The sequence below is a fragment of the Pseudochaenichthys georgianus genome, unplaced genomic scaffold, assembly GCF_902827115.2.
Source record: "Pseudochaenichthys georgianus unplaced genomic scaffold, fPseGeo1.2 scaffold_1334_arrow_ctg1, whole genome shotgun sequence".
In the NCBI taxonomy this organism is placed as follows: Eukaryota; Metazoa; Chordata; class Actinopteri; order Perciformes; family Channichthyidae; genus Pseudochaenichthys; species Pseudochaenichthys georgianus.
In genome coordinates this window covers 1-26,766 of record NW_027262218.1, presented here as the reverse complement: position 1 = coordinate 26,766, position 26,766 = coordinate 1, and the positions used below count along the sequence as shown (strand labels likewise).

General features: G+C 46.0%; 1 protein-coding gene and 1 non-coding gene across 2 annotated transcripts; one reads left to right on the top strand and one right to left on the bottom strand.

The window, feature by feature from the left end:
• Positions 1-1,841: 1,841 nt before the first annotated feature.
• trnar-ccu (transfer RNA arginine (anticodon CCU)) lies at positions 1,842-1,914 on the bottom strand. Its single transcript has one exon. It is a non-coding gene; the product is annotated as a tRNA-Arg (tRNA).
• Positions 1,915-6,020: 4,106 nt separating this feature from the next.
• Positions 6,021-26,250, top strand: LOC117440921 (phosphoribosyl pyrophosphate synthase-associated protein 2; the record flags this gene model as incomplete). The annotated part of the gene is made up of 5 exons (XM_034077144.1): positions 6,021-6,137; positions 9,630-9,784; positions 10,508-10,560; positions 18,864-18,930; positions 26,078-26,250. Coding segments are annotated over exons 2-5 (376 nt in total), but the record flags the coding sequence as incomplete, so codon positions are not given.
• Between the last annotated feature and the right edge of the window lie 516 nt (positions 26,251-26,766).

Genomic DNA, 26,766 nt, shown 5'->3' with positions numbered 1-26,766 from the left:
AGTTCCTTTATAGCCCAACATTAGCCGCCTTTAGCTTAGCGGTGGTGACGTGAAGTCATGTGACCGTGCTGTAGTTCCTTTATAGCCCAACATTAGCCGCCTTTAGCTTAGCGGTGGTGACGTGAAGTCATGTGACCGTGCTGTAGTTCCTTTATAGCCCAACATTAGCCGCCTTTAGCTTAGCGGTGGTGACGTGAAGTCATGTGACCGTGCTTTAGTTCCTTTATAGCCCAACATTAGCCTCCTTTAGCTTAGCGGTGGTGACGTGAAGTCATGTGACCGTGCTGTAGTTCCTTTATAGCCCAACATTAGCCGCCTTTAGCTTAGCGGTGGTGACGTGAAGTCATGTGACCGTGCTTGTAGTTCCTTTATAGCCCAACATTAGCCTCCTTTAGCTTAGCGGTGGTGACGTGAAGTCATGTGACCGTGCTGTAGTTCCTTTATAGCCCAACATTAGCCGCCTTTAGCTTAGCGGTGGTGACGTGAAGTCATGTGACCGTGCTGTAGTTCCTTTATAGCCCAACATTAGCCTCCTTTAGCTTAGCGGTGGTGACGTGAAGTCATGTGGGCCGTACTGTAGTTCCTTTATAGCCCAACATTAGCCTCCTTTAGCTTAGCGGTGGTGACGTGAAGTCATGTGACCGTGCTTGTAGTTCCTTATAGCCCAACATTAGCCGCCTTTAGCTTAGCGGTGGTGACGTGAAGTCATGTGACCGTGCTGTAGTTCCTTTATAGCCCAACATTAGCCTCCTTTAGCTTAGCGGTGGTGACGTGAAGTCATGTGACCGTGCTGTAGTTCCTTTATAGCCCAACATTAGCCGCCTTTAGCTTAGCGGTGGTGACGTGAAGTCATGTGACCGTGCTGTAGTTCCTTTATAGCCCAATATTAGCCTCCTTTAGCTTAGCGGTGGTGACGTGAAGTCATGTGACCGTGCTGTAGTTCATTTAACACACTTACTGATGCAGTAATTGAAAGGCACCTTGATCATAGTTAGGGATGGGTATAGTTAGGATTTTACCGATACCGATACTGCTTATCGATACCGGTATTTTTCGATACTCTTATCGATACTTTTCAATAATTTGGTGCTCAAAATTATTGACATGATTACAAGATGTGAAGATTAAACAACAGTCATTTTATGGTAATTTATTTTTATTTATTACTTAATGTAACTTTTTCAATGTCATACCAAGCAGGTATGAGTGTGTTTGACAGTGTGTCTCTGGAAGTTAGGGGCAGTTCATAAATCCATGTAAACATGACCATTATGCAGTTAAAACGAGACGCTGCGTGCGCACCTCCTAAACCGGAAGCTCCGGTCGGCTAACCATTATAATCCGTTTATTGCGTTTATTATTGATAATTGTAATCATTTTAAAGTTACACAGAGACATTGGATTAACCGTTTTTATGATAGAATGATGTAGAAAAGATCGCTTTTGACAGTTATGTGCTAAAGTAGCCCCGTTAGCCCGTTTTGCTAAGTGTTGATTTAGAGTTGGACTTTCCCGTGTAGGGAAAATGGTATCGTCCGTTAGCTGAGTTCTTCATTAATAGATGTTAATGTTAAGAAGCCTTGAGACGCTGTTTGTAGCAATATGTTGCGTCTGCCCCCGGGAGTCTCACAAAATTAAGAGCGCTGTTAGGAGAAATGACGAGTGGCATTCACAGGATGAGGGTTCCCAACCAACCAGAATTGTTTAAACTAAGGAAGTAGCGTAATTCTTAAACCGATAGCAGCACTGTTTGGCTTAACGGTATACCAATACCGTCCAATCAGGTACCGGTACTGACTTAGGACTCTGAGTAGCTATGATACTACCATTGAACAACATTTTACCCCAGACGGGACTCGAACCCACAATCCCTGGCTTAGGAGGCCAGTGCCTTATCCATTGGGCCACTGGGGCTACATAGCTCACTGTTCTGTACTGTACAATACATACGTAAATGTACATATTTCCAGGCAGTCAGCATGGATGATGGGTTTCTCTCGTACAGTAACATATGTCAGTAAATTTGGTTGAATTTAAAATGGCGGATGCTAACAATCACGCTCGTTAGCCACCTTTAGCTTAGAGGTGTTGACGTGAAGCCATGTGACCGTGCTGTAGCTCTTTACTTTAGAAACCATAAAGTGGTGTTAATAAGTGGAGATTATCCTGATGAGCAAAGCTTGGAGATCCCACCACCAATAGAGTATCTAGCTTAGCACGTATGCTTATCCTTGTTCCCGGCCTTTAAGCTAAGCTAGTTATTGCTAGGTGTAGCTGCCTGTAGCCGCAGATATGAGAGAAATATCAATCTTATATAACTCTCTCGCAATTAAGAGTTTTCCGCACAATATTAAACCTGTTCTAAAGAATCCTGTTTTATAAGATGTCCCAAGACACAAAGTAGCCTATTTATTTGCGTGATGTTTCCGGCTGTAACCTGCAAGCATTTAGCCGTAAAGAGAATTAGAACATTGATTCTGACCCTGACTCCAACATCCAACTTTCTTTCTCTGTCCAACCTCCTCCACATTTTCACTTCCACTCTCCTCTCCATTGTGTGTGTGTGTGTGTGTGTGGTGTGTGTGTGTGTGTGTGTGTGTGTGTGTGTGTGTGTGTGTGTGTGTGTGTGTGTGTGCGCGTGTGTGTGGGCAGTGTTCAGTGTGCAGTGCTTGCTTGCTGCTCTCTTCCTCCTCCACATATTCAGTGAGTTATGTAAGCATTCTGAAGAGTGGCCCATATGGTAGAGAGAGCGTATTTATAAATCCGTCCCTGTTCATTCTGCTCCCTCTCCTCCAGCCATGCTAATACTAATATATAAACGCTTCATTTTAAAGTCTACCTGTCCTTTATTACTATATGTGTCTTTCTTCTAGTATTATGGTTTCAGGCACAATGCAGTATATGTCCAAGGGAGAAAACATTATTACACTTTTTTCCTAATAAATCTTTTTCTGAATTCTAAGAGAGATAAAAGTATATTATTTTACTTGCTTTAAAACACAAGGACAACTGTAATATTTGGAATAAAAGAAAGAACAGCAGGAGCATATTTAAAAGATGATAGTTTTAGTGTTTGCATAATATTTTAGAACTTTTTTTGGACTGAAATGGAATATTTTCTGACATGACATGTTAGTGGCTTTTATCCAAAGCGACTAACAAGCTCAGTACTGAGGACCATCCCCACAGGAGAGAAGCGTCTCAGGGACACAACGCCATGCTGACTGCAGTGGGACTCGAACTTGCTCTCCTCTGACTTGAAGATCAGCTCACCACTCCACTGTGCCACACACCTCCCAAATGACCAAATGAATATATTTTTTGGAGTAATCTGAATTATTTTTAATGTTTTCATTATTTAATTGTGTTTCCTGAGAGTCGTTCCATTTCAGAATAAATAAAAAAACAATAAATAAAATGGAATAGAAAAACCTGCAGATATAATACATTACATTACTTGTTAGACGCTTTTATCCAAAGCGACGTACATACAGGAACAATTTGGGGTGAAGGGTCTCAGGGACACAACGACATGCTGACTGCAGTGGGGTTTGAACCTGATCCCAACACCAAGGCTCTATCCACTGCGCCACACGCCTCCACCCATAAAAGTTAAAATGTGCAACAAATCTAAAAATCACATACATTAAAATAAGAAATTGTAAGGTAAAAACATGCACATTGTTCTACAATATATAACATCAATATATGCGGAGGCGTGTGGCGTAGTGGGTTCTGCGTAGGTGTTTGGATCAGGGGGGCACAGGTTCAAATCCACTGCAGTCAGCATGCCGTTGTGTCCCTGAGACCCTTCACCGCAAAGTGCTGCTGTGGGGATCGCCCTCAGTGCTGAGTATGGAAGTCGCTTTGGATAAAAGCGTCTAACAGGTGACATGTGATGTAATGTAATCGGTACATATGTATATTATAATATATACAGTGGTGTACTAGTATTAGTAAAGATATAATGTTAAAAAAGTAAGTATTGCTCGAAGTTTACAGTGTAATAAGATACGATAAGATGGTTCTTAATATTTTGTGTTGCAGCATAAAAGATTAAATAAATAAAACAAAACTAGAAATAAACAAGAAAGTAGAAAATATACATGTTGATTTTGACAAGATATTATATATACAAATATATATATACATAAATATATGACATATGGAGGGGGGGGGGGGGTGGGTTATCTGTCTGTCCAGCTGCAGGTAGAGAGGGGGGGGGGGGGTTATCTGACTCTCCAGCTGGCAGGTGGAGGGGGGGGGTGTCTGTCTGTCCAGCTGCAGGTGGAGAGGGGGGGGGGGGGTGTCTGTCTGTCCAGCTGCAGGTGGAGAGGGGGGGGGTTATCTGTCTGTCTGGCTGCAGGTGGAGAGGGGGGGTGGGTTATCTGTCTGTCCAGCTGCAGGTGGAGTGGAGGGGGGGGGGGGTTATCTGTCTGTCTGGCTGCAGGTGGAGAGGGGGGGGGGTTTATCTGTCTGTCCAGCTGCAGGTGGAGTGGAGGGGGGGGGGGGGTTAATCTGTCTTTCCAGCTGCAGGTGGAGGGGGGGGGGGGGGGGTGTCTGTCTGTCCAGCGCAGGTGGAGAGGGGGGGGGGGGGGGTGTCTGTCTGTCCAGCTGCAGGTGGAGAGGGGGGGGGGTTATCTGTCTGGCTGGCTGCAGGTGGAGAGGGGGGGGGGTTATCTGTCTGTCCAGCTGCAGGTGGAGTGGAGGGGGGGGGGGGTTATCTGTCTGTCCAGCTGCAGGTGGAGGGGGGGGGGGTTGTGGGGGTTTATCTGTCTGTCCAGCTGCAGGTGGAGGGGGGGGGGGGGGGTCTGTCTGTCCAGCTGCAGGTGGAGAGGGGGGGGGGGGGTTATCTGGCCTGTTCAGTGTCCTCCTCTCCACCACAGCTTCAAGGTCAGGTCCAGCTTGATGCCGATGGCAGACCCAGCTTTCCTGATCAGTGTATTGATCCTGCTGGTGTCACCGGCTCTGATGCTGCCCCCCCCCCCCCCCCCCCAGCAGACCGCAGCAAAGACTAGAAGATCTCCTGCACACGTGGAAGGATCTCAGCTCTCAGAAAATAAAAGTAATAGTGACAGTAAGGTTAAGTATAATACGTTAAGTAACTTTAAATGTTGTTTTTTATTTATTTTGGGTTGTTGTATAGATGTGTGTTTTCAATTGAGCTTTTAATCAGCTATACGTCTTATATTAGTCTTTATTTATCTTTATTTGATTGTTGTGCTAACTTGTCTTTTGTCTTTTTTATTGCACAGTTGAGTAAGTCATCCTTACTGCATGTTGTTGGCATAATAAATAAGATCATTTAATGGCGCTTTTGTGCAGGGAATATACACGACACATGAAACCAGGTTTATTCTCTAAACTGGAGCAGGGATGTTTGGTGACGCAAAAACACACTGCCCTCAAGTGGCTTGTCACTACATGCACAATCCCAAGAGAGTTCAGACTTGTTGTTAAATTGAGTTCCTGCGCGAATAAGCAATGATACATTAAAAACATTTGTATTTTAGTACATATTTTAATAAAACAAGTGGCTGAAATATGCATATTTTTCCGTGTATTTTTATAAAATGTTGTATGTAAGAAGATATAGTAGACAGTATGAAAATATAATGTAATATAATAAAATAGAATACAAACAGATACAACAACAAAACACAACTTTTTAATATGTTTTTGTTTTCACTTTTAAAAACATTAGAAGGTTGAGTTCAAAATAATCGGAAATTTGGGAAACTAGCAAATCTCCGAACAAACGTGGATTTTGTTTGTAATTAAAAAATGACATTTAGTCACGGCGAAAACCCATACATATAGAAGATATGGAAATAATAGTGTCTGAATTACTAAAACCTCACTTAAATTCGTACTGTAGACTTATTTCTCCGTAAACAAATACAAAAGGTGTTATTTTCGTGTTCATACGGGCTACTTGAATGCGTCTTAAAATCGACGTTTCCATTTCCTGTCCTGTGGTTGGTCAAGACCAGCGCCTGGTCAAGACAAACGTCACTCGGAACTGAACGTCACTTGGAGCAGGCGGAGTGAGAGAAGCAGGTTGCGAAGAACAGGAGGGTTTTATCAATTTAAATATAAGTGGTTGCATACTGTAACCGGACCTAACACGCAAGCTGGTGAGTAGTAATGTAGTTCTTGATTAATATTCCTAATTTATTCTGTATTTGCACGTAGAAAGACTTTCTTATTGATGAAAAATCAATTCGCGCTTTCAAGAGCTTTGCTATGGAAAGCTTATTCCTCTTGAGCTATCGCGAGACTTTGATCTTCTACCGTTAGTTTACCATATCTCATGTTGTTAAAGCTAAATATGTAATATAAGGTGGTGTTAATCTCAACCTTTAACTGCTTATTTAGTTAAATAGCATTATGACGTATATCTCAGCTCACTGTTTAGCTTCTTAACACATTATTTATCGATTAAAAGGGGCAACGTGAACTGCGAGATCCTCTGTTGTGCTGTTAGCTTAGCAGCATGCTAATGTCGTGACTGTTGATAGTTGATCAACACTTTGTACCTGCCGTTAAAATCACGATTTTAGACCCTCAAACGTCACTGACTTGCTTAAACAAAATGTGCAATGATTACATAATAACATAATAGTAATAATTAACACTAACTTAATATAGTAATGGACATTCGCACTGTTTTCCAGGTCGCACATGGTTACAGTTGAGCCTTTTGTTTGCTCTGTTATTGTTTCAGAAACCCTCTCAAGCAATATTAATAATGCATCTCTATTTGTGCATCGCGTGTAATGCACAGAGGATGCAGATCAAAGTGCTTTGTCCGTCTGATAAACAGGGACACGAGAACAATCAGAGGCTAAAGGGCATTAGCACAAATGCACCATGTGTTACACACACACACACACACACACACACACACACACACACACACACACGAGATTCTGTGTCTACCTGTCCTTTAGTACTTTAGAATGTCTATTATAGTTTGAGGCACAATTCGGATGTTAAATGGAGTTGACGGTAAATTCCTCACTATTTTTTTACACTTTTTCCCCAAGAAATTGTACTTTTTCTGAATTCTAAGAGAAATATAAGCGATTGCACACATTCAATCGAACTCGCAAAGCTTTAAAACACAAGGATATTAACAACTATATTTGGAATGAAAGAAAAAGCAGCTGGAGCATATTAAATAAATGGTAGTTTTAGTGTTTGCATAATATTTTAGAAACCATTATGCACCGAAGTGGAATATTTTCATACCTAAATTAAATTGATTTCTAAGCAAATCCATGTTTAATCTTAATTTATTATTTAAAGGGGACCTATCATGCTATTTTTAGGCAATAGCATGGGTCTCGGATATATAAACGTATATAAAAAAACAAGTCTATATCGAGATATCTGGATGTATAACACATGTAGTAATTTTGACAATAAAGCTGACTTTGACTTTTGACTTTCTCTATGAAGAGTTTTGCAAAAAATACCAAACAGATAACCCATTCTCGCCATGCCTCATATCCCTCTGTTTCACTTCCTGTTTCTAAAGTGCTGATTTGGGGATAAAGCTTTAAAGAGGAAGGGTCTGAGCTCATGCGGGAACCGGCAGCTACCGTCTAAACTAAATGCTGCCGTGAGGAAACGCCATATCATGGATTATCAAGGCTCTGAAACAGAGATGAGTTCCTTTCTACTTCCTGCTTCTTCACACACATGCTCTCCAGTTCAGGTTAGCTCTGAGTGTTAGCATGCTAATGTAAACACCGACCATATTACGTCCAAAACAGTCGGGCATTGTTTCTGATAGCCGTGGGTCCACAGTTCAGATGTTACGTCATAACGGATGCAAGTCTGGATCAGCTCCGTAGTTCCCCGTTTTTAGAGATTTGGGTACGGAGGAAAAGAGAGAGGGTTTTATTTCCTGACGCTGCGTGAGTTCCCCGACACACCGGGGACACATGGTGATGGAGACAAGACATCAGAAAGTGCGTTTTGCATGATAGGTCCCCTTTAATGGTGTTTTCATGACGGTTGTTCCATTTCAGAAATAAAAATAAAAAGCAATAAATAGAATGATGATGCAAACATGATTCTGTTATTATGGAAATGTATTAAAAATCAGGAAATGCAGCTCCTAACGTGCGACACCAGACACGGCTGTGCTTCTTTCTAAAAGGAGAAGTGCTGAACGAGTCGCTGCGTCCCGAGGCGGTGGGAGTTATCTCCATTCAAACAGAATTATGCTGCAGTTTTTAACTTCAACACGACCTGGACGCGTGGTGCTTCTGCAGAGTCGCCATGGCTACCCATCCGCCTGAATGCACATTTAAATTAAACTGGTCATATATTTTCATTTCATCCATTTACTTGTGTACAGACTCCTCTGGCACTATTTGTATTTACGAGCCTGGGACTTCAGTTTCATTGCGATATGCTTTCTAAACTGTAGCTGCTGAGCACATGATGATAAAGACTTCAATCTTGAAACTTGAATTTCCAATCTCACTTTACCTTCTTGTCAATAAAGGCTGGTTTTCAGGTGTAGCTTTCACGATGGGTTTCATAATAATGATATGAATGTAAGGGAAGGAGAATTATGCCACAGTTTGTGCACGTTCTTAACTTCAACACGACCTGGACGCGTGGTGCTTCTGCAGAGTTTCTATGGCTACCCATCCGCCTGAATGCACATTTAGATTAAGCTGGTATTTGCTTTCCTCCTCCACACACTGCACCTCCTGGCCAATAAAGGGTTTCAAGGCTTTAGTGGCATTTACAAATTAGCTACAGACAGTATAGTTATGGCAATGAAATGTTTAAGTCCCAGGCTCCTCCAACAGAGCAACATGAATATATAGGACATGGAACAGATAAAATAGGGCAAGAGAATGTTTTGAGATGTGCAAGGAAATACAAATGGAATAGAAATAGTGCCAGAAGAGTCCGTAAAAGTAAACGGAATGATATATTAGATGCATCATTTTGTCTTAATTTACATTATTTCATTTCATATTCTGTTCTTGTGCATATCCCATATTCTATTTGCATGTATAGAGACTTCTTGCACTACTTTTAGTTTGTATTTTAGTATTTCATTATACATGTTGTTTTGTTGGAGGAGCTCGGGTCAGAAGAATTTCATTTCTGCACTTTAGCTTTTGTGCATATGAGAATAAAACCTTTGAATTGAGTAATATGCAAACGGGAGCATTCCCCCCCCAGGCAAGGAAAGCCAAAGGCCCCTTGACCTATCCGGATGGCCCACGCATCCACCCCCCCTCAAAGAAGACATGCGAGTTCATGGCTGCTGGAGACGGCGTTCTTGTTGCTTACTGAGTTCAGGCTCTGTGGGGTTTATTCTCCCGCCTCGTTCCAGAGCGACTTAGTGACCGATCACAGGGACAACTGAGGGCTAAGTGCCTTGCTCAAGGGCACACTAGGAGTGGTGTTCCTGGCGGGATTTGAACTCGCAACCTTCCGATCATCAGCCCACCTCACTGCCGCCACAAATAGATCAAAGTATGGGAACCCTGGGGCGGGTGCTCTTCAGAAGGCTCGGGTGATGCTTTGACAGTTGGAGCTTCATGATGGCTCTCCATAATAACTCTGATGGTAATGCGTGTGTGTCCCCGCAGGAAGGGCTCAGCGCAGCCTGGGTGCCCAGGGACCCTGAGTGCAGGGAGAGCAGCGAGCGCCCCCCCGGGGTCATGGACCACACCAAGGGGGGCCTCGTCATCTTCAGCGCCAACTCACACCCCGCCAGCAGGGAGCTGTGCAAGAGGATCTCTGAGTGAGTACACACACGCACACACACACACATACACACACACACACACACACACACACGCACTCTACATACACTTATACATACATAAACACACACACACACACACACACACACACACACACACACACTCCAAACACACTTATACATAAACACACACACACACACACACATATATATATACATAAACACACACTCCATACATACACACACACACACACACATATACATATACACACACACACACACACACACACACACACACACTCCAAACACACTTATACATAAACACACACTTACACACACACAGATGCGCGCACACACTCAGATGCGCGCACACACTCGGATGCACGCACACACACTCAACGTGTCCAGGAAGATTTCAATGTCCTGGAAAAAAGAAAAATATTACGAGTTTCAGGTCACATGCGTTCCTGAGCCTGTAGCCTCGCAGCAGCAGCCGCGCGACGCTTTGCATATTTCCTCGTGTTGCGTGTAAACAGAACATTCCTTGAAAGACACACAACACACTCCTGGGATCCCAAGGACACGCAGTGTGTGTTTACAGGACTCTCATTTCTCCTGTGAGAGAGATTACAGTTAACGAGGACAACGTGTAGATTGTTTACCAAATGGGTTAATCGTGTTTCTTTCCCCTTGTTTAAAACGGTGTACTGTTTGTTGACGCGTTGCGGCCGTCTGTAAACGTAGTAACTCTGTGTGTTCCAGGCGGTTGGGCGTGGAGCTCGGTAAAGTGCAGGTGTACCAGGAAGCTAACAGAGGTACGTGCTGGATAACATTTACTCGAATGACTGAACGTGATTTATGATGAGATTTGTTTTCAAGGGTTCTTTTCCGCCCGTTGGCGTTTCTCTCTGGATTCAAAGGTTTCAGGTCGTGGGCCCAGAAGCTACCGCCGTGTAGAAGTGCCAATGAACGTGTTCTGAGCTCCTCCAACAATGCAACATAGTTATACAAGTCATAAACAATAAAACTAATTAAAAGTAAACGTAATATATATATAACGTATACACGTAAGTAGAATATGATGTATACAAGAACAGAATGTAAGATTACATTTAATGCGGTTTATTACAGTGATAAATATTAGATAAATACATTAGGCGCTTTCACACCAAGTACTTAGTTCATGAGAACTCTTTAGTTCTCATGAACTATATATATATATATATATATATATATATCGCGTTCACACCGGTAAGTCCCTGGGGGAGGATTAGGCAAATGAAGCCGCTGAGGTCACTTCTTCTTCTTCTGCTTTGGGTTTACTGGCAGGCTGCAAACAACTTCATGGCGTATACTGCCGCCCGGAGTCCCCGGCCGGAAGTCCCCGGAGTTGGGGAAGGCTTCAGTAGAAGCTGCTGGGAGTCCCAGCAGCTTCTACTGAAGCCTTCCGAGTAAATCGCCAGAACGCCGACACCTCCTCATCTCCACCGCTCCCATGTTTTATTTTGTGTTGCCATAAGTTAGTCTCTCTGCGTTTCTGCGCTGGGCTAAATGGACGTAGGGTCCGTGACGTCACCCATAGGATCCTGCAGAGTTGCCGTGAAGCCCTTAGTAGGCGGAGTCGGCCACTAACGGCTCAACAGTTACGTCAGATTTCAACTCCCGCCTTCTCCAGCCTGCTCCAAATCAGGGCAAAGAGGCAGAGCCGAGGCGGGACCTGCTGCCACCCAGCTGGAAGTTACAGAGCTAGCTGAAGCTACCAAGCTAAGCTAACATGCTCCCCATCTGCACGCTGCCGTCGCATTTTACGTTTCTAAGGTAAGCGGCTTTGAAACTATTCAGCAAAACTATAAATAATAATCTAAGTTATTGAGTTTTTAGCATAATACTTCAGAATCTTAAAACCCCTTAACGTTTGTATGCAATTGTGCTAAATTCAACACTGGAATCAAGCAAATATTAATATGTTTGCATGACATTAGGTATTTGTATTTTGATATCACTTAACCATACGTTTAATACATTTAAGTCAAGCTAAGGTACATGTGATGGTAGCTAGTTAGTGCTCTTACCTGTGAGGCCTCCTCCAAACAGCATAATAACCAGACTGTATCATTAAAACTAAGTACCAGTTCTAGATCCTTGACTTTAGACAAACAATTCAAAAGACAACATGTATTTAAAGACCAATCTTTATTTGAATGTGCCTCTTAACCTGATATATTAGTTATACAGTAATAGTATTGACAATCTAAAAAAACTGAGCAACTCAACAGTCAACTTTATGTTTCTTATTGTCTAAAGCATTTATTATTTTCATTTTCCCCCTCTCATATTCCGTGTGGACGGATTGAGACAGCGTGGTGTCCAGAGGGCTGCAGAGACTTCAGGGAGAAACCTCCGTGTGATGGACGTCCTGTCTGTTGGTGTGGAGAGGACTGAGGGTCTTTCCTCAGCGAGGAGGACCAGGCCTGATAGAGGAGGACCAGGCCTGAGGGAGGAGGACCAGGCCTGAGGGAGGAGGACCAGGCCTGAGGGAGGAGGACCAGGCCTGAGGGAGGAGGACCGGGCCTGAGGGAGGAGGACCAGGCCTGATGGAGAAGCCCATGCTGGGCACAGCTGATGCCAACTGCACATGCCTAGTCTGTCATGTTAGTTGACTAAATGTGTTTACTTATACATTTAATAGGTTTACACCTTCTGTCCATATTTGCTTTTATTTAAAACATGTTTGATTAACTTTTGGTTCACATTTCAATAAATTGTATTTGCTCTCCTTTTGTCCATTATTCTTACTGAAAGTGTTAGATCACACATTCACATCTAACTGAAGATTGGCCCCATTTATTTGTGACGTTGCAAATTCTGCGGTTCAAGGCACAAGTGATGTGAAGCTCATAAAGTGAGGCAAATATAAATAATCAGCGGATGGAGCGTAGATGTAGCTGCATTCGATCAGCTGACTGTTTTTACAATAAAAGTAGTTTCTTAGTGAATGTCCTGTACTGGTCTTAACATCTCATAGCATCAGCTCTTAATGTTCCTCTTGGATGTTCGTCTTGACCCTCAGAGAAGGAGAACATGTCGTGTCTTTCAGGCATTTCCTTTCCTAACAAAAATGACAGGAAACATAAAACATATTATTGCAGAACAAGTGTGTTATTTATGAAAGCAGTGTGTTTAGGGGCTGTAGATATAATTATTTTGTAATTGTAATCAGATTATGAATGAACAGTATAAAATTCATCAACATTGAAATATATGTTATTATCAAAATAATATTTAACTGTTATCAAAACATAGTGCAACTGTAGAAGCTTGCTCTGTCGTCTCACTGAAAGAATAACTTTTACCGCGTTTTTACAGACAATATTGAGAGATAAATATTAGCAGTTCTCACTGTGTTAAATATCTTTGCCTTCAATACATTAAATTAGAAAGCTGACAAAGTCATATTGCTAAATCTAACTAACTTTTTGCATGGAAAAAACCCTCAACTTAACTGATGTGTAGGTGATCTAGTATTTAGTATTGTTTAATGGAATATATATCAGTGTATTAAAGTCAATACTTCATTCATTTAAACCAGGGGTGCCCAGCCTTTTTTGAACCAAGAGCTACTTTTAAAGTTGCCAGTCTGCCGAGATCTACCAGTCCAAATAGAGAGGCGTAGCCATTACTACCAGGTAAATACACACTACTTGTATAAAACTGACCTTTGTAGGATTAATACTTCATAAAATACTGCAGATCCTTTATCTCACCTCTTTCTAATCTGCACACATACAAGTATTTAACTGAAGTTACACAACAGTGTTGTTGATACGGAGTTGGAGTTTATTCACACGTCACTACAGTGGGTAATGTTTAAGAAGCATTGAACAGTGCTGCCACATGTGACACAGGGACAAAGAAAAGACTCTGAACCCTTTCTTTGCCATTATATAAAAATAGTGTTGCAACAAAAGTATAACTGAGGCTTACTAATAAGACGACTCAGATCTGAAGCTACTCAGGAATCTGCTGCCAAAGTTAGCGAACTAGTGCACTGCCCACCAGCCACGCCCCGACACATGGAGTCACGCCGGCCAATCACAAAGCTTTGATGCGTTCAAGTGCATTATTCTGGCACAGGAAGATTATGTTACAGGATATTAACGATAAAACAGAATATTGTTGTTCTATTTTTAGACACATCAACTGGTTGGGCACCCCTGATTTAAACCAATATCTTTCTTGATTCTTTGTACAGTATGAAAAAAAGAGTCTTTGTACCTGAGCTGAAGTTCACTGCTGTGAGGAGTCCAGTTCTGTCTCTCACTCTCTGGTCCAGCCTGTCTGCATCACCTGGACACCTTAAACAAACAGATATATATGTAAAGTACCATGTGTACAAACAATACAACTGATTCTCTTCTGTTGGATTGCGTATTGCCGAGTCAGGGTCCTTTTTATTTTACTGTAACTTTGGAAGTTGTGTTACCAATGCTTACTGTTTATTTGATACCCATTTGGTAATGCAATTAATAAAAACAAGGTTTGGGTTCGTTCTTCAGATGACTGTGACGTTAACGTGTAAGCTCGATAATGAACTCCAGCTCAACCAAGCATATTGAGCTTGTCTACATACTTGAGCATAGCCAATTTAAATTAACCTTAGCGATGCATACAGTTCCTACGTATAATAAAATATCTCTACGTTACAAGGATGACCTTATTTTATAACCTCAAACAGAAGCCGTTTGTTCTACAGTATTATCCCACTTAACGCTTAACACTTGTCTATTTCGTTTGAACCTTTATATATACAGTCTATGGTTTTAACTTGTAGGCTACGATTAGCATCGTTAGCACCGATGTAGCTACCACTCGCTTACACACCAAACCAGTGGTTCTCAAAGTGGGGGGCGCCGAGGCATGACATAGGGGCGCGAGAGACCAGGAGGAAAAATGGTTATTAAAAAAAAAAAAAAATCATATTTTGAAAAATGATTGATTCGAAAATAATATAATACAGTACTATTACATCTGGGTCTCTGTGTTTCATTAAAGAGCCTGTGACAGCATCCCAACAACTGTTGTGCAATGAAATATTGGGCTACTAGTAATCTCGAACCGTCAGTTTAAAAAAGAAAAAGCGATACCGTTCCGTTAAATATCAATACTTTCGAACATCGCGGGGAAATTCCTTCAACTCGTTTTGAAGTTTTGGGGGAAGCCGGAAGTGACGTCATGCGGGAACGCTTCGAGAGCCAAACACGGACAAAGTGTGTTGTTATGCGTAGAAATGGTGAATTACTGAGATTAGGCACGTTAATAACTTTTTAATGAAGTTGACTACAGTATATTCATATTCGTCAGTGCTTTCATGTCAATTCGGCGACATAAACATAGATGATCGTGGTGAAGATGATGATTACATTAGGATTAAACATCGGGAGTGAGAGCTGCTGAATTTCCTCCCGTCGGATGTGATATAAAAACAAATCGATTATTTTTGTGGTTGTAAACTCAAGTGGATGAAACTACATTTATTAGTGCTTTCATGTCAATTCGGCGAACATATGATACATTAAATGATCGTTTGTTTGAGCCGGTCTGCATTTCCTGATGAGAAAACAAACCGATGCTTTTTGTAGTTGTAGTACACCACCAACATGGATTAAACGTGTGTTTTTTTTACCACAATGTTGGGGAAATTAATGGATAAAATGCACGGATTATTATTATTATTCCCACTCCGATCGGGACACGAGGTCCACCGTTTCCCCGCAGCGAGGCTCCCCCCGTTGACAGTTTACGTGGGCTGGGTGCAGTGGCGGACTGGCCATCGGGACGAATCCCGATGGGCCGGTACCGAAGTGGGCCGGTCGGATAAGTAACTAGCACATCCCCCATAGGCGGCGCGTGAGGCTCAGGTTTGAGAAGGCTAAATAACTTCTTTTACCTGACGCTGCCCGCCTCCGGCGTCTATAGAAAAGAGATCCACTCAGTGTGCGGAGTTTAAATCTCTCAAGTCATATTACAGGATAAAGGAAATACAGTTTAAACTGCCGTATGCAGAGAAGACGCCGACGTGTCGCACTTATCATTCATATTACATCATCAATCAGATCATCGATCAGATAATATCATAATATATCATATATCTCCTGATCTGAGTCAGCTTCTCCAGCCTCATCTGGCCGTGCAACACTCACAGTGTCACAGACTGGATGCAGAAGTATTATTTAACACATTATGTTGACGAAACACTCGAGACAAATGTAATTAAAGTCAGATCCACTCGTGTCTTCGACGTGAACGCGCTCTCAGCTGGAGAGAGAAACCCTGGCTTGATTTACCGAGTTGATAACCAGCGTCGTAGGACCGCTTAGCGAGATCTCGTTTGTTAGTTTGTTGTTGTTAGTTTGTTTGTTACTCAAACATATCCAGGGTCTGTTGAACTGGCTTCGTAGTACAGGGCACAGGTGGCGAGCAGCGCTAATGTCAAAGACACAGACATTATACATTATATTTGTATTTTACCAGGATGCAGTGACACAAATATTTACATATTTACATTTACTATATACAGCACCCTGACATCCCCCACTCCCCCCGTTGACAGCTTACTAGCGGTACCGAAGTGGGCCGGTCGAGAGTCCCGGGATGATTTTTAGTCCATTCCACCACTGGCTACATGACCATATGATCGCGCATATTGACGCAACTCATTCCTAAACTTAGAAGATACAACATAAACCGATCCTTCAGCCTCATATGAGCTCTCAGACACGTTCAACATTAACCTGTCATCGCTGTCTGAGCTTGCTGCTGTGTGCACCGTCGTGCGTTTATATGCAGAAGCTGGGATCCGGACGGTGCAGCTGGAGCGCTGAGCCCGCAATGACGTCACCCATCATTTGGCGGGACTTGAAGAACCCGCGAGAAGATCCAGAAAATTGTCAACATTGAAGGCAGATTAATGGTTATCAAAGTACAAATATCCAAAATCAGTTCAGTAACGGTTTTCAAGGGGACAATATGTACTCAAATTGATGGGTTTGGATGATGGGGGAAAACCGTGTCACAGGCTCTTTAGAGCTCGGCTCTGTGTGTGAAACGAGCCATTTTGTGTGCGCGAGAGAGAGAGAGAGCGCACCGGTACCGGAGATCGTTGTTGTTAGCTTCTGGTGCTAGCGAGCTACGTTAACGGATATAAGGAGCTTTTTCAACAACAAAGTGGAGGAGAGTCCTCTCCGGTCAGACTGAGAGACTCAGTGAGCTCAAGGACTCTCAGCGTTATCTCAGTGGATCTCAAACGTTTTGTTCACCATTAATGTAAACAATTATTTCCGAGGCACACGTTTATATGATCATTATAGTTATAAAAAAATAAGAGAATAAATGAAAAACAGGTATGAAATACTATCTTACAGTAAAAAAAGAATACTTTTTAAAAGGGTGATTTGTAAAATATCCATAAAGAAAAAGTAAATCTGTTTCCAGTTCTGTTTCAAATGGGTGCTGAGAGATGTATCCATAGATCTCTCATGTTGCTCTCAAAGTGCACCAGATTGATGCTTTAACTTCAATATTTAAAAATCTTCCCGGGGGAGCATGCCCCCGGACCCCCCTATGGGAGGTCCACACACCACCTATAACAATAGCACTTGACCCCTGCTTACACCTATATGTCTCGAGCCTTCATCGTAACAGTCACACTGTGTGTGCGTAGGGAGTGTTGCAGTAGAACATTCCTCTGGAGCGCCCGGTGCATTAATGGGAAACCCTAAATGTTTGAGCACCCTCTATGAAACGTCAAGCTACCCCACAGCACCCCCAAAATAAATCTCTGGCGCCGCCACTGAGCCTGACTGTTTGTGTTGGGGGGGGGGGGGGGGCCCGACTTTTTTTTCTCCAAAGGGGGGGCCTGACAGAAACAGTTTGAGAAGCACTGCACTAACCCAAGCCTTAACATTCATAACGTAGCCGATTAAAATCATAAACACATCAATAAGTACTCGATTTTCACTTTTCACCGCAAAACCGCATGCATGCACCGGCTGTTTCAACCGCAGAGCGAGTCACAATAGTCCGATATATAAGCATGGAGAACAAACAACCACGGCCGGCTTCAGGTTGTGTTCCCTGGGTCAGCTGAGCAGGCAGAGTCCCTGTAGCTTCACGGAGCAGCTAGCAGAGAGACGAGAAGCTAGCAGCAGCAGTCAGAGCTGTCACTCAATGTGGCCACGCCCTAATTTATGCAAACACTTTAAGACCTAATATAAATAAAAGGGTCGTGTTGGAAAACAAATCACTCACAGATCCATAATCATGAAGGTGGAATCTAACTATATCCATAATAATATTTATTGCATCCATGGGTAGAAACATGTTTATTTCTGCTGTAAAGTTGGGCATTTTAACATGGGGGTCTATGGGAATTGCTCCCTTCTGCAGCCTGCTCCTACTGGCCACTAGAGGAACTGCAGTGTGTGGCACTTCCGTATTGGCGTCCCGGCTCTTCCCCAGAGTTTGCCCCGTGGTGTGAACGCACATTTCGGAACTAAAGTGGGAAAAGTACTGCGGTGTGAAAGCGCCTAATGTAAGACGCTTGGTGTGTTCTATAGCTTTCAGTGCATGTAAATGGTCTAACATCCCTGTGTTTCTCTCACACGTGAAACATGTCACAGGAGAGTCATTACATACATGTATGAACCTGTTCCAAACAAGGTTTTATTTTAATTAAGTCTGTAGAACAATGTCAGCGCGTGTCTCTGGTTTGTTTGGTGGATTTGATAAAGATCCCCAGTACAAAGGGGAAGTGAAAGAAATACATAAAGTAGTCAAATATGCACATTTAATAGTAGATGTTTACCGTCCTGCATGTAGTCGAGGTATTTTGGGTGAAAGGTTCCTCACAAACTCCTGTTTCCGACATTTGGCTTCAGATTTCTGCTTTCACTTTTTATCTCTCTTCTGCGGGAGGAACATTAATTGGAATGCTAGTATCTACAATTTCCCACAGTGTGTGTGAAGAAGCTGACAGGCGGTAGGAGTGTGTGTGTGTGTGTGTGTGTGTGTGTGTGTGGGTGCCACTCGATGTGTTCTCACGTCCTGATTGTTTCCATAGAAACACGGGTGCAGATCCAGGAGTCGGTGCGAGGGAAAGATGTGTTTGTGATCCAGACGATGTCCAAGTAAGAAAAACACACACCTGCGTATTTAACGAGAGACGCACCAATCCACCGGCTGATTACATAAAACCAACTTCCTCCCATCGAACCACACTCGGCGTACAGAGTGACCGTACGACGAGCAGCAGCTGTCTTTCGTTAGGTTTCGCTGAGTAGTATTTGTATTCTTAAGAAGTCTGAAACACGGAGGTCGACAGATGCAGAAGCGTTACAGCGGCACAGACCTCTTCCATCGGGAGGAAACACGCTGCTTTAGAGGACAGTCGGCAGCTTGAGGAGACATGGCAGCGTTTAGAGGACAGTCGGCAGCTTGAGGAGACATGCAGCGTTTTAGAGGACAGTCGGCGCTTGAGGAGACATGGCAGCGTTTAGAGGACAGTCGGCAGCTTGAGGAGACATGGCAGCGTTTAGAGGACATTCGGCAGCTTGAGGAGACATGCAGCGTTTAGAGGACAGTCGGCAGCTTGGAGGAGACATGGCAGCGTTTAGAGGACAGTCGGCAGCTTGAGGAGAATGGCAGCGTTTAGAGGACAGTCGGCAGCTGAGGAGACATGCAGCGTTTTAGGGACAGTCGGCAGCTTGAGGACATGGCAGCGTTTAGAGGACAGTCGGCAGCTTGAGGAGACATGCAGCGTTTAGAGGACAGTCGGCAGCTTGAGGAGACATGGCAGCGTTTAGAGGACAGTCGGCAGCTTGAGGAGACATGCAGCGTTTAGAGGACAGTCGGGAGCTTGAGGAGAACATGGCAGCGTTTAGAGGACAGTCGGCAGCTTGAGGAGACATGGCAGCGTTTAGAGGGACAGTCGGCAGCTTGAGGAGACATGGCAGCGTTTAGAGGACAGTCGGCAGCTTGAGGAGACATGCAGCGTTTAGAGGACAGTCGGCAGCTTGAGGAGACATGGCAGCGTTTAGAGGACAGTCGGCAGCTTGAGGAGACATGGCAGCGTTTAGAGGACAGTCGGCAGCTTGAGGAGACATGGCAGCGTTTAGAGGACCAGTCGGCAGCTTGAGGAGACACGGCAGCGTTTAGAGGACAGTCGGCAGCTTGAGGAGACATGGCAGCGTTTAGAGGACAGTCGGCAGCTTGAGGAGACATGGCAGCGGTTTAGGAGGACAGTCGGCAGCTTGAGGAAACATGCAGCGTTTAGAGGACAGTCGGCAGCTTGAGGAGACATGGCAAGCGTTTAGAGGACAGTCAGGCAGCTTGAGGAGACATGAGCAGCGTTTTAGAGGCAGTGAGAGACTTGCAGGTCGGGACAGGAAGCTTGAGGAGACATGGCAGCGTTTTAGAGGCCAGTCGGCAGCTTGAGGAGACATGGCAGCGTTTAGAGGACAGTCGGCAGCTTGAGGAGACATGGCAGCGTTTAGAGGACAGTCGGCAGCTTGAGGAGACATGGCAGCGTTTAGAGGACAGTCGCAGCTTGAGGAGACATGGCAGCGTTTAGAGGACAGTCGGCAGCTTGAGGAGACATGGCAGCGTTTAGAGGACAGTCGGCAGCTTGAGGAGACATGGCAGCGTTTAGAGGACAGTCGGCAGCTTGAGGAGACATGGCAGCGTTTAGAGGACAGTCCAGGCAGCTTGAGGAGACATGGCAGCGTTTAGAGGACAGTCAGCAGCTTGAGGAGACATGGCAGCGTTTAGAGGACAGTCGGCAGGTTGAGGAGACATGGCAGCGTTTAGAGGACAGTCGGCAGCTTGAGGAGACATGGCAGCGTTTAGAGGACAGTCGGCAGCTTGAGGAGACATGGCAGCGTTTAGAGGACAGTCGGCAGCTTGAGAAGACATGGCAGCGTTTAGAGGAACATCCAGCAGCTTGAGGAGACATGGCAGCGTTTAGAGGACAGTCGGCAGCTTAGAGGAGACATGACAGCGTTTAGAGGACAGTCGGCAGCTTGAGGAGACATGAGCGTTTAGAGAACATCCAGCAGCTTGAGGAGACATGGCAGCGTTAGAGGACAGTCCGGCAGCTTGAGGAGACATGGCAGCGTTTAGAGAACATCGCAGCTTGAGGAGACATGCAGCGTTTAGAGGACAGTCGGCAGCTTGAGGAGACATGGCAGCGTTTAGAGGACATCCAGCAGCTTGAGGAGACATGCAGCGTTTAGAGGACAGTCGGCAGCTGAGGAGACATGGCAGCGTTTAGAGGACAGTCGGCAGCTTGAGGAGACATGGCAGCGTTTAGAGGACAGTCGGCAGCTTGAGGAGACATGGCAGCGTTTTAGAGGACAGTCGGCAGCTTGAGGAGACATGGCAGCGTTTAGAGGACAGTCGGTAGCTGAGGAGACATGGCAGCGTTTAGAGGACAGTCGGCAGCTTGAGGAGACATGGCAGCGTTTAGAGGACAGTCGGCAGCTTGAGGAGACATGGCAGCGTTTAGAGGACAGTCGGCAGCTTGAGGAGACATGGCAGCGTTTAGAGGACAGTCGGCAGCTTGAGGAGACATGCAGCGTTTAGAGGACAGTCGGCAGCTTGAGGAGACATGCAGCGTTTAGAGGACACTCAGCAGCTTGAGGAGACATGGAGCGTTTAGAGGACAGTCGGCAGCTTGAGGAGACATGCAGCGTTTAGAGGACACTCAGCAGCTTGAGGAGACATGCAGCGTTTAGAGGACAGTCGGCAGCTTGAGGAGACATGGCAGCGTTTAGAGGACAGTCAGCAGCTTGAGGAGACATGGCAGCGTTTAGAGGACAGTCGGCAGCTTGAGGAGACATGCAGCGTTTAGAGGACATTCGGCAGCTTGAGGAGACATGGCAGCGTTTAGAGGACACTCAGCAGCTTGAGGAGACATGGAGCGTTTAGAGGACAGTCAGCAGCTTGAGGAGACATGCAGAGTTTAGAGGACAGTCAGCAGCTTGAGGAGACATGGCAGCGTTTAGAGGACAGTCGGCAGCTTGAGGAGACATGGCAGCGTTTAGAGGACATTCGGTAGCTTGAGGAGACATGGCAGCGTTTAGAGGACAGTCGGCAGCTTGAGGAGACATGCAGCGTTTAGAGGACAGTCGGCAGCTTGAGGAGACATGGCAGCGTTTAGAGGACAGTCGGCAGCTTGAGGAGACATGGCAGCGTTTAGAGGACATCGGCAGCTTGAGGAGACATGCAGCGTTTAGAGGACAGTCGGCAGCTTGAGGAGACATGCAGCGTTTAGAGGACAGTCGGCAGCTTGAGGAGACATGCAGCGTTTAGAGGACAGTCGGCAGCGTGAGGAGACATGCAGCGTTTAGAGGACAGTCGGCAGCTTGAGGAGACATGGCAGCGTTTAGAGGACAGTCGGCAGCTTGAGGAGACATGCAGCGTTTAGAGAACATCCAGCAGCTTGAGGAGACATGGCAGCGTTTAGAGGACATCCAGCAGCTTGAGGAGACATGGCAGCGTTTAGAGGACAGTCAGCAGCTTGAGGAGACATGGCAGCGTTTAGAGGACACTCAGCAGCTTGAGGAGACATGGCAGCGTTTAGAGGACAGTCGGCAGCTTGAGGAGACATGCAGCGTTTAGAGGACAGTCGGCAGCTTGAGGAGACATGGCAGCGTTTAGAGGACAGTCGGCAGCTTGAGGAGACATGCAGCGTTTAGAGGACATCCAGCAGCTTGAGGAGACATGGCAGCGTTTAGAGGACAGTCGGCAGCTTGAGGAGACATGCAGCGTTTAGAGGACAGTCAGCAGCTTGAGGAGACATGGCAGCGTTTAGAGGACAGTCGGCAGCTTGAGGAGACATGGCAGCGTTTAGAGGACAGTCGGCAGCTTGAGGAGACATGGCAGCGTTTAGAGGACAGTCGGCAGCTTGAGGAGACATGGCAGCGTTTAGAGAACATCCAGCAGCTTGAGGAGACATGGCAGCGTTTAGAGGACAGTCGGCAGCTTGAGGAGACATGGCAGCGTTTAGAGGACATCCAGCAGCTTGAGGAGACATGCAGCGTTTAGAGGACAGTCGGCAGCTTGAGGAGACATGGCAGCGTTTAGAGGACAGTCGGCAGCTTGAGGAGACATGCAGCGTTTAGAGGACAGTCGGCAGCTTGAGGAGACATGGCAGCGTTTAGAGGACAGTCGGCAGCTTGAGGAGACATGCAGCGTTTAGAGGACATCCAGCAGCTTGAGGAGACATGGCAGCGTTTAGAGGACAGTCGGCAGCTTGAGGAGACATGCAGCGTTTAGAGGACAGTCAGCAGCTTGAGGAGACATGGCAGCGTTTAGAGGACAGTCGGCAGCTTGAGGAGACATGGCAGCGTTTAGAGGACAGTCGGCAGCTTGAGGAGACATGGCAGCGTTTAGAGGACAGTCGGCAGCTTGAGGAGACATGGCAGCGTTTGGAGAACATCCAGCAGCTTGAGGAGACATGGCAGCGTTTAGAGGACAGTCGGCAGCTTGAGGAGACATGGCAGCGTTTAGAGGACATCCAGCAGCTTGAGGAGACATGCAGCGTTTAGAGGACAGTCGGCAGCTTGAGGAGACATGGCAGCGTTTAGAGGACAGTCGGCAGCTTGAGGAGACATGGCAGCGTTTAGAGGACAGTCGGCAGCTTGAGGAGACATGGCAGCGTTTAGAGGACAGTCGGCAGCTTGAGGAGACATGCCAGCGTTAGAGGACAGTCGGCAGCTTGAGGAGACATGGCAGCGTTTGGAGAACATCCAGCAGCTTGAGGAGACATGGCAGCGTTTAGAGGACAGTCGGCAGCTTGAGGAGACATGGCAGCGTTTAGAGGACATCCAGCAGCTTGAGGAGACATGCAGCGTTTAGAGGACAGTCGGCAGCTTGAGGAGACATGGCAGCGTTTAGAGGACAGTCGGCAGCTTGAGGAGACATGGCAGCGTTTAGAGGACAGTCGGCAGCTTGAGGAGACATGGCAGCGTTTAGAGGACAGTCGGCAGCTTGAGGAGACATGGCAGCGTTTAGAGGACAGTCGGCAGCTTGAGGAGACATGGCAGCGTTTAGAGGACAGTCGGCAGCTTGAGGAGACATGCAGCGTTTAGAGAACAGTCGGCAGCTTGAGGAGACATGGCAGCGTTTAGAGGACATCCAGCAGCTTGAGGAGACATGCAGCGTTTAGAGGACAGTCGGCAGCTTGAGGAGACATGCAGCGTTTAGAGGACACTCAGCAGCTTGAGGAGACATGGAGCGTTTAGAGGACAGTCGGCAGCTTGAGGAGACATGCAGCGTTTAGAGGACACTCAGCAGCTTGAGGAGACATGGCAGCGTTTAGAGGACAGTCGGCAGCTTGAGGAGACATGGCAGCGTTTACAGGACAGTCAGCAGCTTGAGGAGACATGCAGCGTTTAGAGGACAGTCGGCAGCTTGAGGAGACATGGCAGCGTTTAGAGGACATCCAGCAGCTTGAGGAGACATGGCAGCGTTTAGAGGACAGTCGGCAGCTTGAGGAGACATGCAGCGTTTAGAGAACATCCAGCAGCTTGAGGAGACATGGCAGCGTTTAGAGGACAGTCGGCAGCTTGAGGAGACATGGCAGCGTTTAGAGGACAGTCGGCAGCTTGAGGAGACATGGCAGCGTTTAGAGGACATCCAGCAGCTTGAGGAGACATGCAGCGTTTAGAGGACAGTCGGCAGCTTGAGGAGACATGGCAGCGTTTAGAGGACAGTCGGCAGCTTGAGGAGACATGGCAGCGTTTAGAGGACAGTCGGCAGCTTGAGGAGACATGCAGCGTTTAGAGGACAGTCGGCAGCTTGAGGAGACATGGCAGCGTTTAGAGGACAGTCGGCAGCTTGAGGAGACATGGCAGCGTTTAGAGGACAGTCGGCAGCTTGAGGAGACATGGCAGCGTTTAGAGGACAGTCGGCAGCTTGAGGAGACATGGCAGCGTTTAGAGGACAGTCGGTAGCTTGAGGAGACATGGCAGCGTTTAGAGGACAGTCGGCAGCTTGAGGAGACATGGCAGCGTTTAGAGGACAGTCGGCAGCTTGAGGAGACATGCAGCGTTTAGAGAACAGTCGGCAGCTTGAGGAGACATGGCAGCGTTTAGAGGACATCCAGCAGCTTGAGGAGACATGCAGCGTTTAGAGGACACTCAGCAGCTTGAGGAGACATGGAGCGTTTAGAGGACATTCAGCAGCTTGAGGAGACATGGCAGCGTTTAGAGGACATTCAGCAGCTTGAGGAGACATGCAGAGTTTAGAGGACAGTCAGCAGCTTGAGGAGACATGGAGCGTTTAGAGGACACTCAGCAGCTTGAGGAGACATGGCAGCGTTTAGAGGACATTCAGCAGCTTGAGGAGACATGGCAGCGTTTAGAGGACATTCAGCAGCTTGAGGAGACATGGCAGCGTTTAGAGGACATTCAGCAGCTTGAGGAGACATGCAGAGTTTAGAGGACAGTCAGCAGCTTGAGGAGACATGGAGCGTTTAGAGGACATTCAGCAGCTTGAGGAGACATGGCAGCGTTTAGAGGACAGTCGGCAGCTTGAGGAGACATGGCAGCGTTTAGAGAACATCCAGCAGCTTGAGGAGACATGGCAGAGTTTAGAGGACAGTCAGCAGCTTGAGGAGACATGGCAGCGTTTAGAGGACAGTCGGCAGCTTGAGGACACATGGCAGCGTTTAGAGGACAGTCGGCAGCTTGAGGAGACATGCAGCGTTTAGAGGACACTCAGCAGCTTGAGGAGACATGGCAGCGTTTAGAGGACAGTCGGCAGCTTGAGGACACATGGCAGCGTTTAGAGGACAGTCGGCAGCTTGAGGAGACATGCAGCGTTTAGAGGACAGTCGGCAGCTTGAGGAGACATGCAGCGTTTAGAGGACACTCAGCAGCTTGAGGAGACATGGCAGCGTTTAGAGGACAGTCGGCAGCTTGAGGAGACATGCAGCGTTTAGAGAACACCCAGCAGCTTGAGGAGACATGGCAGCGTTTAGAGGACAGTCAGCAGCTTGAGGAGACATGGCAGCGTGTAGAGAACACCCAGCAGCTTGAGGAGACATGGCAGCGTTTAGAGGACACTCAGCAGCTTGAGGAGACATGGCAGCGTTTAGAGGACACTCAGCAGCTTGAGGAGACATGGCAGCGTTTACTAAAAGCTGCAGAAACCAAACGCTGAAGAAGCTCTTATAACGTCGTCTCCTCCTCCTCCTCCTCCTCCTCCTCCTCCTCCTCCTCCTCCTCCTCCTCCTCCTCCTCCTCCTCCTCCTCCTCCTGCTCCTCTCCTCAGGGATGTGAACACCACCATCATGGAGATGTTGATCCTGGTGTACGCCTGCAGGACCTCTTGTGCTCGCAGCATCACGGGCGTCCTGCCCTACTTCCCCTACAGCAAGCAGTGCAAGATGAGGAAGAGGGGCTCCATCGTGACCAAGCTCGTCGCCTCCATGATGTGTAAAGCTGGTATGTAGCTCTCACACACACAGTGGGGACTGGCTTCCCTTATGGGGACAAATTGGAGGTCCCCATAAGGGAAGCCAGTCCCCACACGTGACTATGTAAAAAGATTTAGGTCCCCACAAGTATAGTAATGCTAGTCCACACACACACACACACACACACACACACACACACACACACACACACACACACACACACACACACACACACACACACACACACACACACACACACACACACACACACACACACCTAAACCTAACCAAGTCTTCACCCTAAAATTAATGATCCCCCTTATGGGGACCTCCGATTTGTCCCCATAAGGGAGGTGAGTCCCCACACGTGACTATGTAAACAGATTTAGGTCCCCACAAGTATAGTAATGCTAGACCACACACACACACACACACACACACACACACACACACACACACACTTATTATATTATTTATTACACGGTTAAGTTGTATACTCGATTCTGATTGGTCGATTGAGAACATGTGACACGTTGTTAATACA